Source organism: Strongylocentrotus purpuratus, unplaced genomic scaffold (assembly GCF_000002235.5).
Source record: "Strongylocentrotus purpuratus isolate Spur 01 unplaced genomic scaffold, Spur_5.0 spur5_scaffold_6, whole genome shotgun sequence".
In the NCBI taxonomy this organism is placed as follows: Eukaryota; Metazoa; Echinodermata; class Echinoidea; order Camarodonta; family Strongylocentrotidae; genus Strongylocentrotus; species Strongylocentrotus purpuratus.
The window spans coordinates 31,678,424-31,697,421 of NW_022145612.1; the positions used below are offsets into that span (position 1 = coordinate 31,678,424).

An 18,998-nucleotide genomic window follows, 5' to 3' on the forward strand; every position below is an offset into this window, starting at 1 on the left:
GGATGTAAATGAATGGTGCTATTTACTTGGTATTTTTGTTTAATGAAGCATTTTGTTTGTTATTTGTACTTCCACTCAGTACTGTACAGTTTGGAGACCATATTTTGATTCTGTAATTATATGTGTACGTTGCACAAGCAGTATTATCCATTGTAACATTTTTAGATATCTCGTGATAAGTGTATGTCGATTTGAAGAGACTATTAGAATTGATTAAATGCTGACTGATTTGTCAAAATAAAACAATTATTCATTGATTTGATTATGCCTGAATCTTTATTTTCTGAATTTTCTGAATTTAATAAAAAAAAATATATATATATTTGTATATATTTTAGACATTAACCAGTACTCACCTAATGAATAGCTTTAATTTCAAAACACTATTTTAAATTCTTTACTAATGTGAGTGTACCTTTTCTATCTTTTAAATTAATCAGTCCGTGAATACGTGCTGCCCATACAAATGCTGGTGGATATACCTTTTTGTCGACCATAGACGTACATGTACCTTTTAGAGTTTGTGAATTATTTGTATCATAATGGCAATATGCTTAGAATTTCACATAACTTGTAATTTGGGTATCCTCAATAAGAAGATATAGATAAATTCTTCAGTTACTTGAATTGGTGAAGCACTGTGTTGGTGAAAGTTGGTGTGTTAATTTTTTTAATTTTTAAAATGAATTATCTGATAGTTGAATAAACCTGTGAAAGCAGGAAACAGAAACACACAACCCCAGAGAGTTTGCTATAAAATATCTGTATTTTCAAGGAATTCTTAGTCTCCAGTTTTATAATTTTTCCCTCGATGATAAATTTATCAGTAAATGACAAATTCACTCAATTATGAATATCTTGCAGAAGAAATTGTATCCAAAAATTACAATTCATAGATGACCTTTTGGGACTCACAAAAGAAAAGTATTTGAAGAAGGTAAGAGTTGGCCTTTATTGTCATCTTATAATTTTCAAAGCTTATATTTTTAAAGAAATATACAAATATAGTTTCATTTATCCGAGACCAAGCAGATGCACTAAGAAGTCATATTTTCAATAAATCTTTTACCTTAAGCAAAGCTGGTATGATTGATTACTTTTAGTGGACAGATTTCCCAAACTTGAGCTCTCTTCTATTTTTTTAATTTTTATTATAAATATGCCATTCCCCATCAGTCTATCTGTCTCCCCCCCCCCCCCCCTCTCTCTCTCTCTTTCTCTGTATCTGTCTCCCTCTCTCTGTACCTGTCTCACTCCCTCTCTCTGTACCTGTCTCACTCCCTCTCTCTCTCTCTCCCTCACATTCTCTGTATGCCTCCCTTCTCTCTCTCACTCTTATCTGTCTCTCTTAATATACAACTGCTCTTTTGTTACTATCACAAAATTTGCCTTCCTCTCTCCACAACCACTCCAGTTGTGTAATTTAAAAAAGGGGCCTGAGCAAAAATCCTACAAATATGCTGTCTCAACCTAACATACAAGAAATTCATTGAAGGGTCTTGCCTGTTATTCTTCTTCTCTCATGACTAACAGACTCCCCCCCCCCCCTCTCTCTCTCTCTCTCTCTCTCTCTCTCTCTCTCTCTCTCTCTCTCTCTATACATATCAAATGAAATTAACCTTGTCAAGCATTCAGGGTAGGTAAAAAGAGATGGCACATTTATTTCCTAAACGAGAAGCATATATACATTTGAAAGATGCTGGGTTGATACCAAACAGACAGATTCTTCTTAAAAGACTAACAAAAATAAGATTTAAAAAAAAGGAAATCATGAAATATTATTTAAAATTTACAGGAGGAATAATAGTTGGGGTAGAATACAGGCTCACAGAAGTTGGGGCCAATCTTTTTGTAAAATGGAAGTTTCAAATCCAGACACATTTTTGATGGTAATGATTTTAAAAACATTGTTTCAAAACAAATGGCGGACCAGTTATTGTTCTGTGTGTATGCAGTAGTTTTTAAGTACTGAGCCTTGATGTGGTCCAGGCCAATTAAATTGTCTACATGTACGTTGCTTATCGATGCAATGTGATGGAGAAAATGCAGAAAGTATTACAATTATTTTGAAAGGAAATTAATAACTCACCCTTTACTTTACTTGGTAAACTAACCTCTTTTCTCTTGACAGTGATAATCTGAGATGTTCTAAATATTTGGCAATTGCTTTTGAGTAACCATTTTAAAGACAATATGGATCGATTACTTAGATAACCTGCTTCACATCAAGTGCTTTACACCTAAGAGATTTTATCTTTGCACAAATTCATTGTTTTTCATAAAAAGGAATTTGATGACAGCTTTTTCAGAATCTTATTCCCCTTTCGCATGGATGCTAATTGTGTAAATATCTGAATGATATGGACATTACATGATTTGAATTGAAAGATCTGGCCATCTTTTATCTGAAAGATATGAGGGGTGAATTCGACAATGGAAAGCACAAATAATATGGTTATTCCTCGTATAGAGAGACAGAGAGAAATAAAAAAATTAATCATCTACAAAAATATCTACTAGATTCTACAGATTACTACCATGTTAAAAACATAAAAATCAAAATTGCTTGGCCATTCATTCACCAGTATGAGATCATTTATCAATAATGATATAAAAATGGCCTTTTCCTTTCTGTACCAGCCAACATGGCTTATTCTTCATTGCTTGAAAGTGTCATAATCCAAGATAGCAAGAGAGAAGAAGCATCTAACATGTTTTAAAACTTAAAACACAATGAAGGAGATAAAAAGAAGAGCATTTAACAACACATAAGAAGAAAGCACATTTCTACAAAAGTTACAGGACAGAGCAAGAACAAAATTCCCGAAACCTTGATTTAGAGTGTGCCTATCTCTTCATTTACCTGGTCATAAATAAGTTAACCCCTTCTCGGGTTAGAGTCACAAAATATATTCCAAATCGACATCATCTGTCTCCTCTATCTGTATCTCTCTCTCTTAATGAGATAGGGAGACAGAAGAAATTTCTCATCGTAAGTCATTCATCATCTAAATGAAACAATAATCTACAACATTTACAGTTGTAATACATACACAAGCATCTTAGCAAAAAATCACTCATGTCATAATCTACACTTATTAATCAATGTAGCTACTAACTACTGGAGGTTCCTTTCCCCTTTCACCTTTGCAGCAAAAAAGAAAAAAGAAAAAGGTAATAAAAAGAAGAGAGAACGGAGCATTATTATGATGGACCCTCGAGATTTAGAAAACTGCACTTTTTGTTTCCCTCTAAGAAATACATGTCTGTACAATCATAATACTATCAGGCTTATCCCAAATAAAATTGAGTAAAAGCAAAATCAATTATAACTTATAGTGTTATCACATTGAAAAAAACAATATAACACTTATGAACAATAACATTAATTAAACAAAATCGATCTCATAAATAGTCATTTTCATTTTTTTCCCTTAAATTTCTGCTAAGCAAAAAAAAAAGACATAAGTGAAATCATTATGCACTAAATGCATGGACATATCATATGGAATGTGATTTGTCAATTTCATGAGATGATTGTATCAAAATTAATGAGATAAATTGCAAATTTTGAGCATTAATCTTTAAAAAATAAATTTAAAAAAAACATTGCAAAGCAAGGCAAAGAGAGGGTAGTTTTTATGTTATTAAATTGGAGCAATAGTTTCAACAATTTCAGTCCCATATTTCATGAGTACCAATGAATCTAACATCTTGTGACAAACTTGGTGATTTATCTGAATGTAGCAAAAGGCCTCTTGGAAAATGAACAGTGATCATGAATATTAAGGGTCGTAAAGTAAAAATGGAAAAGGGTTTTTATTTCTACTTTTAATGGCAATTTTGGTGTCTTCAGAAGAGTTTCTAGGAAAGCAGACAGAGTATGTCAGGAGAGATTTATACCATCCTTTTGGTAAATATAGACTTTGGAAAAAACTTGGATTTGTATGGGATCAAATCTCTGTTTTTTTTAATCGTGGGACCCGTTTCACAAAGCCTTTTTTCAATGACAAATGACAAAAATCAGTGACAAATCTGTTGATAACCAATCAGAAGCAAGGATTTCAGTAGCTTATAACACAAACTGTCATTTGTCACTGATGACAAGTTTTGTGAAACGCCCCCCTGGACAATGGGTAGACCCTGGTATGAACTTCCTCCTGATATGACAACCAAATTTGAACAGTAGACAAATAAACAAATAATTATACCACTGAAATCATAAATACAACTTGAAAAGAAAGCAATACTGGACAATGTAACTCAATAATTTGGGATGTGAAAAGGCTACTACTCGAGCTGAATTATTCTCAATGATTGACAAAGAGCTTTCTCTCAAGATACATGATCATATCTTTGAATAATTTAAATATAAAATCAGGGTCAATGAAAACGTCATTATGCACTAGATGACATGTAAATTAATTAAACTGCATTTATAAGGTACATGATGAAATCTTTAAATAATTTAAATATAAAATCAGGGTCAATGAAAAAGTGATTATTCACTAAATGACATGTAAATTAATTAAACTGCATTATATTACTTCATAATGATTAGGACTAACAATGTACACTGCCTAATTACCTCATTTCATATTTATTCTTATTAGAAAGGAGATATTCCTCCAACATAATGGTAGATTAACAGGAGGTCAAGGTTTTGACTTTTGACATTCTTCTCTTTCTTTACCCCCTCTCTTTAAATAATTTCATTTTTAAAGTATTCTATTTTGAACACTCTAAGCATTTCTGCAAAAGTTTGTCAACCACAATTATTAATTCCAATCTTTATTTCTGAGCCTCTACATTTGTTAACTTGTCTCGTGAAACTCAATATGGCTTTAGATTTGATCATGTGACCAAACTTATGGATCATGTGACTATTGTGTGCCATCATGTGACTATCATGTTGTGACCTTTGGTGACCTCATTTTAGGAGTGAGTTGCTATCCCAAGTAAGCATTACAGTTGGCAGCCAACCCAGGAGAAATTTAGACTGGATATAAGAAGCAGCGTGAGAGCTATGGCAGTTATTATGAATTCATGGGCAGGGAAGAATATCAATGCACTCAGGATAGCAACATCATTTACCACCAAATTTTTGAGCTAAAGTTAGAATCATGTGTTTTAAATACAAGATTGCACCGTCTGTTGAACAAGAAAAAGTTTAAATGAGCAACAACATAGCAATGCTGACCTAACAAACACAAAGTTAATGATAAAAGAGAGAATAGATGACAAAATGTATATACCCTCTTGAGAAAGAAATGGTTGATAGTACATTGAGACTAGGCAACGGAAAACAAATAATGAGCACCGAAACATTTCAAAAGGGGGAAACTGAAGGGGGATTCAAGTGACTACTATTGTGCAGTGAAACATTTAATATAACAATTGTGATTACCCAGACACAGAAGAAATAAAATATTATTTTACAAAAAAATGATACAGCTGATCCAGATAAAGCTGGATGCAGAAATAAATCTGCCGTCACTACACCTTGTTGTTTTTTTTTTCATGTTTTTTTTTTACTGGAAACTTTTTACAACTTTACAGTGAATAACAAGGTATGATGGCAAATGTACTCCTATTATGAAACATACAAGAGAACAAAAAGTAGAAGAAACCCAAATACTATGAAATGATATCTGCACACATGTTTCAGGGCTTTAAAAATAAAAGCCATCTGAAAAATTAGAAAGGTATCCTGTCGTGTCTTCATCCAAAAAAAGCTTAGTACCTTCACCGGATATCTGCACTACCCATTAACATCTCTTTTACCAAGGTTTCACCGACGACGTGAAACGCAACATTACAATCTATCCTTCTCTTCAATCATGATACTTTACAATGACAAGGAGAGACAGGAAAACAATTCATTTTTCTTATACAAAAAATTCTCTCCTTCACAAATATAGAAGAGGTGTTTTCCAATCAAGTTAATGACTTCATCAATGTACATTACAGGCATATATAATTAATAGACTTTTCGATAAAGCTGCACGGCTGCAATACATAGATGTGGTCTACCGGTACAGACCCGCGCGGGTGATCAAGGACATCAGAACAAAGTCAGTGAAAGTTGTTGGCAGTCTGAAACAAAACGACTTGGTCTTGGTTTTGTACTGCTTCCATGTATCCTTTGTCAAGGGGCGAGCTCACTTTATTCTAGTCACAGTAAGATAAAGAGTGATGCTCCACCTGGCGGTCAAGCGGGGTCTGTAGCGGCAGACTCACAAACGAGTGAGTGGCCGTTACTGTACAGCAATACTGTCATTATCCTCCGGCGTGAGTGGCTCTAACGGCTGGGCATTCGAGTGCGATAGGTGCGAGAGACCGCTCTTGGATATGTGATCTCCACCTCCCATAGACGATGGGGAAGGGTTGAGGTCCATGGCTGACATGTGTCCCCCTCCCATAGAGCCCAGATTGGTCTGATGAGGGGCGCCATGGGACATGGAGTTGTCATAAAGATGGTTGGCGTAGCCTCCTGGTGCACCCGATGACTGCCCCAAACAGGACTGCATTCCCCGACCATGGAGGTTATTGCCTAATGAGTAAATACAAAAAATAAACGAAATAGAGGAATAAACTTAACAAGCCAAGATTTTCTTGCAATATATAATATATTAAATTATTTGAAACTCAGATACGTGTGAAGAGGTTGTTATTTACTTTAAAAAAAGTAATAAAGCAATTTTCTGTACCAATTACCCATTAGGAAATTATACGCTGGTACATTTGATTCATTAAATAACTATCTTTGCATCGGAGAACTGTCAAGTTCAAAGACGGAGGTAAGAAAGGAAAAAAGTCAATGAAGCTACGGATAGAGACAGATGAGACACCAAGGGTTGCTGTGGAATCCCAATGGTCAAATCATTGTGGCTCTTCCGAATACCGGCAATCACTTGTGTATGTATTTGAATCTTTATACAGAAAATAAAACCAACCAACCAATAAGTGTTGAGCAGGAGCAACATGATTAAAGTCTGGTTTGCAGTATGTGGATGAAAATGAGGTTATTGTAGCCCTGTCAGCAAACAAGGAGGGCTGAAAAAGCTTGGTCTTTTTACTTTCCGTTATTCCAAAACATACAAAGTGTATACATAAGAAATGAATATGCTGCCATTTGAACAGGATGCATATAAAACACATACAGTAAATGTATGAATGATATTGCTCAATTTTCTTTATATCAGTAACATTGCGACATTGACCTGTAAAGGTTAGACCCAGTTTTACTTTTTCTTAATTTTCTATCTCTTTCATAAACAGGGGCTTTTCATAATCTGAATATGTTAAAAGATTTAATGAAGCTCAAGTCATCTAGGCCTTACATCTAGACATCTTCCTTGATTCTAATGACACTTGACTCAATAACCCATGCCACAAGACCACACCGCAAGCCAATAATGATAAGCCATCACCAACGCGCAAAAGATACACATATCGACTCCCTTTTTACCCAGCCAATAAGTTTGAGGTTATGGTGTTAGATTTCACGGCTCAGGGTCACACTAACAAGAAAACTAGCTCACATCGGATTTCGTTTGTCACTCCGCTCCCAAATATTGACAACCCGCGAATCCTCCAAGGGAAAAAAAGGGCCTCAACAGGAAAGGCATCAATTTAACACTATGATAACCGATATTACTTGTTAAGTTTCCTCAGCAAAATATTACGAGCAGAAAACAAACTGCCCTTCAAAACAGGATGAGGATCAAATCTTGGTCTCCCCACTTGCGATTAAACAGCACTTTTCGTGGGTAGGTCTTTGGGGTTATGCGCTCCTCGCCCAGTCACAGTGGCTCGCGTCTGCACACCTCATGGGAATTGACGTGGGGCAATTGGAACCGAATTCAAGGGGCGTTGTTTCCTGACCCGTCTCTTTCAGTAATGACTTGGTGTAGCCGGCTTAGCGTTTATTGGTCCTGGCAGGATCAGCCTGTACAATCATAGGGTTTCTAGCCCGAGTTTCACCCTGAACTGCAGACAAAGACACACCATGCTGCAGAGCTGTTTTTCATCGGGTTAACTCTTAAACGATTTCTTCCTGTAACTTGTCACTTCCATGTACTACAGCCGGGTCAGAAATATTTGGAACCAAAACGATTACCCCTGAACATAGATGTAACAGCCAAACTTAGAAAAGGCCAGAGAAAGATTCAAAGTGACAGAACATATCCTGCACCAAAAGCCACAACAGTTTGTTCTATTTGCCAAAACAATTGCAAGTATTGACTTGAATCTGCCTCTTGTATTTCCTTTGTGCCTCAAAACTGACTGTACCTCTACTTGACACTTTACAAATAGTTCATTCCAAAATGGGGCATGCAAATAAATACTTATTCTACAAAAACAAAGACTATTCTAGAAATGCTGCTGTTTATGACCAAACTGGAATTCCCATCCACCATTTAGAGAAAATTGCTGACCTAAGAGTCTCATTGCAACCATCAGAGCTAGCCTGCTTGCTTTGTAAGTTAATGCAAGAGGGTGTTCTGAGAGAAACAGAGACTTACCTACCTGCTAGTCCAGACTGTGAGACCAAGGGATCAGAACCAGGACCTGGTCCTCCAAGAGACCCTCTGTTAGGCATCTCTTCCACTTTCTCTTCTTCTCGCCGCTTAAGGCACGCTGCTTTGGGGTTCAGGTTACGTTCTGTTTAATAGCACAGAGACATACAACCAAACAGTTAGGCTGCTCAAGATCATGCTTTGAAACTGAACAAATAAATGGCATTTGAGCAAAGATAGATAAATATGAAAAACTTTGTTTATTTCATCAAAATAAAACTTTTTCTGAAAACAATAATTTTTTTAGATCTCCAAATCATGGATGATGAACTCCAGAGTCCAACAGCTTGCACAGGTTTACCCATAACAGTACATAACAGAAATAATATTTGATTGTTAATGACGTTCTACAATACATACCTTCAGCAGTACATGATCTGCATCATCCACGAAAAGCACATACACAAATTTGTTGAATTGTATTTTTCTTGAATAGTCAGTTTTTTTAAGCCCCACTGTACTACTTGCAGCAAATTGCTCCCTCTATATAGAAACAAATGCCTAATTGGTGACCATTGGTCCCCCATGATAATATTTTTCTTATGTTAATTGAGAGCTGAGTTGATGAGATAACCACCTGTCCAGTGACCTTGCAGGGTGGTCTAATCCCTCCTATAAACTAGTACAGATGGGCTTTAAATGAAAACCATTTTGGGTTTTGGGTTCGAGGGAGGAGGAACTTACCTCTAACTTGATGCTCCAAGGTAGTGATGACTGAGACTGCTGAATGTAGTATGGTGAGCTTGGTTTGGGCCTTATCCTGCTTGAGGTGTAACTGGCACATCCTACCCAGTTCTTTGAATGCTTCGTTGATGTCCCGAACGCGGATGCGCTCCCTTGCATTGTTGGCATGACGACGCTCTTTCTCCTTCACCACCTTCTGCTCCGGTGAGAGCCCTTCGTCGTCTGACTCACTCCTACAAAAATCAAAAGACCTTCATGAATTTCTATGCAGATAATAGCTTGTATCTACTAATTGGGATAATATATGAAAAATACATAATTACATTATTTGAATGCTAAATAAATAAATTTTTCTCAAACTAAATAAATAAATTTTTCTCAAACTAAATTAATTTTTAGGCAGAGCAATAACGGAACAAATCTAATTATCAAGAGAAAGTCTTCTGAACGGTCCTGATTATCTATCATAAAAAAGCTCCTTCTATGGATATTTTTTAATTGAATAATCTAAAAGAAAAGAACTCAATTTATGTGCTTCTACAACCCACTGAAACACATTTGCATCATTTTGCAATTAATTAGTATTTTGGTTCTAAATCAAACTACCTATTTTAGTCTTAAATATCTATCATATATAAAATGATGGTTCCAATTATAACCAACGACTTAATATTTTGCATGATACAGTCATTCGAACTGTGTATTTGGGGCCAATTGGTGGTAAACATCTTTAAGAAGAAAAAAAGGGGAAGAAAAAAAAAGACCAGGTAATATGGAAGTCAGATCCACAAATTTGAAAAGCCAACAAGCTTTTCTACATCATGCCCTAGCTTATGAAATATAGACCAAATCATGACCAATTCAAGCTGAAATGTAAGGGCCAACCGCCTACAGACGTGTGTACCTAATTTCTTGATCTATTTTCAAGATAAACCTATCACTGTATGCCATTTTCATTAGCAAGCAGTCCAGGGTGGGCAAAAATCTTGCATGAAAAATCGATTTGCTCATTATGCTCATCTCATTAAATGTGGGTTTTAATGTAATAATCATATGTAATTGATCAAGTAGGAAGAAGGAATAGATCTTATTTGCCAGTGGCTCTGTTTTAATGTACAAGTCAGCCTTTGACGAAGATGGTAAACCAATACCACAAAACCTCACTACCAGGTCAACGAGTACAACCAACCTCATTTAAGTCCTCTCTTTATTCCATTTCTTCCTTCCTGTTTTGTCTTATCTCTTTTTTTTCCTTTCTTTTAGATAAGTAGGTCAATAATTTCTTATGAGAAAAATATGGTGTAGTAACCTTGCTATTGACTGGAAAAAATACGCATTTATTTGGCACATCAATCTCTTTTCCCTTCGACACGATCAACTTATATCAAAATTTACAGCTTTTGACTGTATATTTAAAAGGAACAAATATATGCCTCCATCAAAATGAATGTAATTCATGATGTGTATAATTTTATGATGTCTTTAAAAGAAACTTGGTTGGTTTGTCTTTGCCTACATCATACTAATACTCCCAACTCATTATGACCTAAATGCAATAATACGGTCTGTAGGATCCTATAAGTGGTTCTCAAGCAAGTCATAGGCTGAACTGATTGAAAGTCACGTCTAGATCTCTTGGGTTCATGCATGCTCCGCTCTGACATACATGGTGTAAGGTCAGAAAAGCTCTGACAATGTGTTAGGTAAAGAAGAGAGAGAGTACTAACTCTGGTGAGCCAGGATTGAGGAGCAATAGACTTTTGCCCAGGCTTGAGAGCAGCTGCCCCGCGGCACTAGCGGTACCACCACCACCGCCGCCGCCGCCGCCACCACCACCACTTCTTGTGTCGTTCCTGAATTGGATGAGATAAAACCAGGGCATGGGGTTAGTCACATTTGTATCTACCTTCCCCATTCAATCGAAAGAAGCAGGTTAAACATTTCATCATTATGCTCTAGAAGATTCACATGAGTATTAAATAGATAGATTACATAATTATCCATGCGGTAATCAAAGTTCAGAAAATCAAACCATGTACATTACATTTCATGCTTGAACATTTGAATTGAACTCATTCTTGTTCCTAACAAGCCTACTATTAAACCTATTAATCACAAAAAAAGTCTCTGCATGTTTCTTTTCATACGGCACCTAGAGAAAGGGTCAAACAGTCAAACTGTTCGCTACCTCATCTAGAAATGTGTTAGGCTGGCGAGTTATAAAGTTCTGTACTCGTATACGTGATTTATGCACCCCAATGGGCGATTACCTCATCCCTTACAACCCACACACAAGTACAAACTTTCTAGAGCAACTTTGAGGGGGACTTGGATTAAGCAAAGGGGAAGGACCCATAATCCAGTAGACTTCCTGTCATCTCTGTCTCATTAGAGGAAGCCGAGGGATTAAGAGGGGTAATAACAGGGTAATTAGAAGGGATTAACAACAAGAGGGTTGTCAGCAGAAGACACAAGCGCCTCCAAACCTGCTCTAGTTTAACTCCCTAGACACCATCCATCCTTCTTATCGTACATGTATCTGACATATCAAATTTAGTGCGGTACTCTCGCCCTGGCTTTTACCTCACCTTATCCCTTCAAGCTATAAAAGATTACTTGAAAGCGAAACTACAAGTTTAATGTTTCTATCAAGTAGGCCCTTCAATGCCCTTTTAAAAAGATGAAGCCTTTTGGGTTGATAGCACTTCAAATGCTGAGACTGTGAGGGTTAAGGGAAGAATCACCCTGATAGTCTTGTGTCATTCTCAGAGTTCAATTACATCCGATACCCGATCCCAAGCACAGTGTCAATACTATAAGCTGCCGGTGACAGGTCACATCAATAAGTTTTTCCTCCTCTCATCATTTTCAGCAAGGAGATGAACACATTAATGTTTGAATTTTGAACAGTCATGCTTTGTGAAGATTGAGTATAATCTTCTCTACAAGATTATATTCCTATAATGATAGTCATTCCCTCCTAGTAACTGGGAGAAAAATCACCTTAAAGGCACACTGTCCTACTTATAGCTACTTGCTCCCACTATATAGACAACTTCCCCAATCGGTGCCTGTTGGTCCCCCATGATCCTCTTTTTCTTATGTTAAATGAGAGCTGAGTTAATGAGATAGCCACCTGTCACAGTGACCTCGCTGGCTCGCTGTGTGGTCTAATCCCTTCTAGCTGAAGTAGTAAAGCCTCCCTTTAACCGACTTCAACTGCAATTTCTCTAATGTAAGATTTCCCTGTTGCAGGTCGAGTAGTGTAAAAGCCAAGAGTCAGTAAATAAAAAAATTAGAGCCAGCAAACCTACATTTTACACAAAGAAGCCTATGGTGATTATCTTCTAGAACCAGTATCGGTTTCCAGTAAAAAATTGAGATATCCCTACTCCTATAGAGAATCATAGATAGTAACAAATTGCCATTGACAGTAAAGTCAATGTTGACTGACGAAGGAGAGAATATAAGAGCCTTATTGAACATACTTGAACCTCTTTTTGTTTTTCATGGCATTGGCAGCATCTCCTTTCTTCGTGGACTGTGGACCTCCGTCTTCTCTCTCATTATCCAGCATCAATCCTCCTCCACCGCCGCCACCACCTCCTCCTCCTCCTCCACCTCCTTTCGTCTTGCTCTCTTCTGGTTTGGTCTTCTTCTTGGTGTTGGTATTAGTAGGTGATTTGAGGCCGTTGTCTAGTCCACTCCCCATCATCTCTGCATGCACTGTAACAACAAACAATGACGTCAAACATCATCAAAAAACATATCACTAACAAATAATGTCATTTCAAAATTAATATCCTTTGCTAACTTGTTTATAATATTTCATCTACACCATTTTAAGAGCAAAATGAGAGCAAAATGAGCAACCTTATGAATTGTCACATTTAAACATAAGCAGAAATAGCAGTGAGACTAGTTCAATGACAGCTAGTCGGTTAAAATCCTTAGGTGGTGTTGGATTAAGGGTAATACAAAATTAAAATGACTGAAGCTCTGAACATGGTCCCTGGTACAACTGTTACTGATTCTGATGGACCCAGATGGAATAAAGAATATTCCACATGACAACATTGACCACTTTCATTTGTATCATAAAGTAACGGTTGAATAAAAGTGTAATAAAGAAAACAAATAAAAAGGAGCAGACATTGATATAGATATGGTAAGCTATAGAGGACAAGAAATAAGAAATACAGTATTTACATTCATTTTGCTCTTCACGTGTTGGTAAAACTTCACATTAATCATTTCATGAGGAGTGTGACATTTAAGGCATTTATCTTGCAAACCTAGGAAACGGCAATATGTCTGGCTTCACAACCTCGGCTCAGATATATGCGAGTTATCGCCGTAGGAAACATTCATTTCGGTTGCATTAGCTTCCCTCTGCAATCATAAACCACTAAAATGTTTGGGAAGTCAATAAATTGCCTTATCACCTTTACACCTCCAGTGCTTGGGCAACACTAAAGAAGTAATCTTATATCCCAAATTTTTGGCCGGCCACTGATTGAATTACGCCTCAATTTCAAACTGAATCTCTGTCGACCTCCGCTATCGAATTATGATTTCATCGGTGAACTTCCTTAGAATCATCATCCAATCCTCCTCGTCTTACGCCAGCCATGTGAACTTGGCTTATCTTCACCTCTCTGCGTCCCAAAACTGCTGCTCCATTTCAACTTTCTTTTACAAATCCCTCCTTCTGTCTTTCATCTAAATATCTAAATTTTCATTTACCTTTTGAATTTGTTCATACTGATATACCCTTGAAAATGTTTCTACCTGTATTAAAATAGGGCTTCAAGGCACCGTAGGTTTCAAATCGGGTCCTGAGAGCCAGAAGGGTGTTATCTATTTAGTTTGATATGACATATTCTCCTTATCGCTTATTTCTTAATATGGACATATAATTTCAGTTTACTTCTTTAAACTCTTATTCATTGAAGCTAAAGTTGATCCGAATCGTCCCATCTTTCTACCCATAGTTGGATGTGCCAATGATTGACAAATTTTGTAAGGACCTTTTCCAATCCGGAGGTCGAGGCGGCCAAAAACTTCCTCTTTGAATTGAAATGTCTCGTTCCCCTCATTGAGGGGGTCGTTGAGGATGTCATTCTAGTTTATTACCAAACATAGGCTACATAGCAGGATATGCCCCCCTCTCCCCATCTCTCTCTCCAGTCTATCTGTAGTCCCTTCCCCCTTCCTCCTTCGTCTCTGTCTCTATTTCTCGTTCTGTCTCTCTTTCTGTCCATCTCTCCCTCTCTCTCTCTCTCTCTCTCTTTGTCCCTCTCTCGTTCTCCCCTCACTCTCTCTTTCTCCTCTCCCTCTCTCTTTCTCCCCTCCCCCTCTTTCCCTCTTTCTAGACCTGCCTTCATCAGCTCGAGTTTGCCCCCTAAAAATTGCGCCTGTCCGAGCTAGTTTGTGTTAAGCGTATCGGTCAAGTGAAGACGCAATTTTGAGCTTCAGGAAAATATCCCATGTCTGAAAATAGCAGGTTATCTGGCAAACTTGAGTTGATGAAGACAGGCCGCCTTCTCTGTCTTTCTCTCTCTCCCCTCTCCCCTCTCTCTCTCTCTCTCTCTCTCTCTCTTCTCTCTCTCTCTCTTTATAAAACTGTTCACATTTCTTCATATATGAATCCCTACTCCTCTGATATGCACTGATATGACTTTGTCATGACTAGTAAGGAGGGCATGACTTACCCCATGCCCATAACATGCCAAGACTGATTAACACCAATACACAATGAGTGAGGGGCACAGGAGGGTGGTTACATGCATGATGGTGGCATAGGATAGGGGGGCAAAGAGAAGACAGGTCCTGGGTCATTAGGGTCATCAGCCCCTACATACAAGATCAGCATCAAAAGTGAATAATTGGATACAATAGAGTTATCTTGATCAATCGTCTACAGAAACAGTGTAGGCCTTATAATCATCCGGCTACACTAACTTGAAGGTTCCTAGATTCACCTTCAATAGGAAGGAGGAAAAGCTGGAAGCCAAGGGCAATTTACCTCTTAAATGTTCATAATGATGAGTAAATTAAAAGGGAGGGTACTGTCAGAATGCTGTGATGCTATAGTGTCAAAAACAGCCCTTGTAAAAAATATATACATGTTATGTCATCTGTGGGGGCCAGAAAAGAGTCAACTTATGGAACCTGTTTAACCGAACAGAGTTAACATCCTTTGGACCAAAATACAATACTTTTAACCCTAATTATGATTTTTTTCTCTCTCCCATTTCTCAAATTTTCAATAGAAGATTATCATGGTAACTGCCTTAGTGCTTTCCAAGTGGGTTCAACAACTGTAGACCTACTGCAGTATCATCTACTACCATACCCCAAGAAACATTAGATGCATGTGAGGTCCTGAGAACTCTTCCACTGGAACTCTTCAAAACACAGTTGTCATACCAATTCCAAACAAGACTGGCATTTTTTTTTCTCTCTCTCTCTTTCCTTCCTTCCAAGTTTTACCCCCTGGTGGTATATTAAATTAGACTTACAAGGAGCTTGACGTCCTTTTAGTAGCATAGTACCCTACACTACTTTTCCAATGTATATTAAATTCATGTGAAATGCATATTCTTAAATATCAGCTGTTGTGGAAAATAATTAATATCAGTGAGCAAGTTTCCAAGCACACTTCTCCCCTTCTATTTACTTATGATCCAGAACCTCAAATACCAAACAACTCTTCTGAGAGATCTAGATAATCCTTCATATTAATTTGAATTTCCTTTTGAAATGACATTCTGAGATCCTTGTTTATTCAAATGCCCTCAAGGTATATATGACAATGATTCATCGTATTCATTACAGAAGGTATAAACAAGTACAAAGCATTTCCTTCAAATATATGTTGCTTCCCCCATGACTACATAGGGCTGAAATTATGAAAAATTATAATAATGTGAAATTTAATGGAATAAAGACTTCATTAATGTATTATTTAATGTCATGATAATTAACAATAACCAATAATTGATCGATTTCGTACAGGTACTAACAAACTTTTCCTAACAGAAGATACTAGAGGTTTTTCTTTTAACTTTAATCTATTTATTTTGTAAAAACTAAAATAATCAAATATGTGTTCGTTGCTATTTATGTCACTCACTCTCTCTCTTCTTCACAACCTCCTTTCTCTTCTCTTACTTTCTTCCCTACATTAAATGATCTCCCTTTGACCCCCTTCTCCCCCTCCCTTTCTTCATTTCTACACAAAATTATACTGCTTTTATATATAACACTTTCTCCATTTATGTTTCGAGCTCTGTTCCATTCTAATTTCTTACACCTTGCCCCTCTCATGACCTTCCTCAACCCTCATCCCTCTCCCTCAACCCCACCCTCTCTCCCATACATCAGTCTATATAATATTCTTAACTAATTCCTTTTTCTTGTGCCCCCCCCCCCTCCCCCACCCCACATCCCATTCTTGCTCTCCTTGCAAGATGCAAAATAGACAGATGCTGTAAACTTTGTCATCTGAAAGTACTTTGGGCTCGGATGGAAGGGAAAAATCCATGGCTTATTTGGACTTGGGCTCAAAACATGTTGTCTGACTTGACTGAGGTTGAGATAACACAGGAGAGAGAGAAGGGAAAAAATCGGAGGTGAAAACTACACGTCTATTCCGGGGCATATTGCATAAATTCACAAACATATCCCTGTTCTGGAGTAGGAGAAATGTTTCTAGAAATGCCGGAGAGATTTGATTGAGAAGTACCACCTGGGATTCATCTGTGTTTCAGGGAAGGGGAAAGGCTCGGATGCTAAGGCACACATGAACTTGAGGTCTCACCAATTTTCAGTCAGGAAACAAACTATTAACTAACAAATGTATCAGAAAATATATGAGAGTATACAGTATGCATGTATTGGACAAACATGTGTAAAGTATGTTACGAATAAAGCCATTGAACCTATGTTACCAATTTTTACCATAGTAAAAAAAAAATTAAAAAAAAACTATTGTTTTTTAGAAATTACAATATAGCCTGGTTGATATGAGTCAGCTTTCCTGCACTTGACCTCCTTTTGTTTCATGAAAGTTTGTAATAGTCATGAAACAAAACTAAAATGAAAGCAAAAGGAACTGTATTTCAAGAAACGTCAATAAAATGGATGGGGGGGGGGGCATTGTGTCTAATCCATGAGTCACTGACTTAAATTTTTTTTTCTTTTTCTATTTGCTGTCTTCCTAAACGTATGTCTTGCAGAGAAAATTAGCTCAAATTAGCTGGGCTTTCTCAGCAGGTTGCTAGACTTTTGCTTTCACTCCAGCTGTGTAGAATCTTTCTCTACCTCTCTTTCTTTTCATCATGTATTTTGACCAATAGAAATAAGAAAAGAAAAGAAAGTAAAGGAAAGAGAGAAAATGGTGATTGACCTCTGATCATGACCTCTTTACCATGGTAACCACCCTCCACCCTTAAACATATTGCAAAATAAAACATAAGAAATATTTTCAACTCATGTCTATATGATAAAACTCTCCCCATAACCATTTTGATTGTTAATCAGAGACCCTACATTAATTACTCATCCATTTCATTGCTCCATGTTAGTTTCAGGCTGCAACCTTAATCAACATCAATGGACATTTGATAGTACATTAGAAAGTATTTTAACTTTGACAAGAAATTTTGTTGAGAACCACAATGAGTAAACTCTCTGAAATTTGGCTGACAAAATTAAGCTGTTTCCAATCCTCTTAAATATGAAAATCCTCCTCGTCCCTAAAATATTTCTCTTGTGATTCATTATCAAAGTAATGACTCTCAGAGTAGCAGTAAACTTCATCTAAGGTTCTCATCTGTTCACACTCAAAACCATCTCCATACTTCCCTCATTTGCATTCTCAGAAAGAAACCCTTTCTCATTTCTGAAGTGCATTCCATTCCCTCATGTAGTGACTTGCAGAAAATATGGAACCCCCAAAGGTTCTGCTAATAGCTTGACATTAAGCTCTTGATTTACTGATTAATTAGTCATGTTTGTCTCTGACCTGTAACCATGGCAACTGTCTATTCATGATCAGATCATACCACGATTGTGAATAATATTCTAGCATGAAAAGTGTCAGATAAATCAATAAAGCTGGGCTATTTTAACCAGACAGGTGGAATCAATTACAAATTTTGCAACCACCCTGTGACTTTACGAAATCAAGCCTGACTGCCAAGAAGCAATATTTCACTTTTACTTATATCACATATAACTGATATAAGCCACACTAAACAAATACAATCGGGCTGAACTATTTATAACATGTACCAGTGAAGCGTAATACCCGTGTACAAGCATCATCCAAGTATTTGCATACTTCTTTCATTCTTGAGTAAGAACGAGGTTGCAGTTTCATTTCAAATTAGTGACATGGGTAGCCCATTTATGACAGCTTTAGTCCCACCTATCCCAAAGTTTGTCAGTAAGACAGCTGAACCCATGCCTGATCAATTTGTCAAAAGCCACATGCTTTAGGGCTTTGGAAGACATCAGCAAACAACACAACAAATCTGGAACCAGTTTGCAGGGGGGTTTCTTTCTTCTCAATGTAACAAGGAATATGCTTAGCTACCAGACTTGAGATAGGATGAAGCAATTCATGTCTGTCACCAGATGGAAATCTTCTTCCTTACAACTCCTCAACTTTCTTCAAGGAAGGGGGAATGTATGATGGGCATTCGCAGAAGGGGGACAAGTCTT

General features: G+C 37.1%; 1 protein-coding gene across 11 annotated transcripts in view; it reads right to left on the bottom strand.

Moving 5' to 3' along the window:
* Nucleotides 1–1,630: 1,630 nt before the first annotated feature.
* The window catches only part of LOC115918274 (transcription factor 12-like), a 99,955-nt gene continuing 82,587 nt past the window's right edge, over nt 1,631–18,998 (bottom strand). For 6 of the 11 annotated variants that reach the window (XM_030972193.1, XM_030972196.1, XM_030972192.1 and 3 more), the window contains 5 exons: nt 12,755–12,992; nt 10,994–11,119; nt 9,267–9,499; nt 8,533–8,667; nt 1,631–6,553 (listed from right to left, as the gene is read on the bottom strand). In XM_030972193.1, coding sequence (XP_030828053.1) covers nt 6,258–6,553; nt 8,533–8,667; nt 9,267–9,499; nt 10,994–11,119; nt 12,755–12,992 — 1,028 coding nt within the window. In that variant the 3' untranslated portion in view covers nt 1,631–6,257. Of the gene's footprint in view, nt 6,554–8,528; nt 8,668–9,266; nt 9,500–10,993; nt 11,120–12,754; nt 12,993–18,998 lie in introns of all 11 variants that reach the window. The other 5 variants (XM_030972195.1, XM_030972194.1, XM_030972202.1 and 2 more) reach the window with 2 other exon arrangements.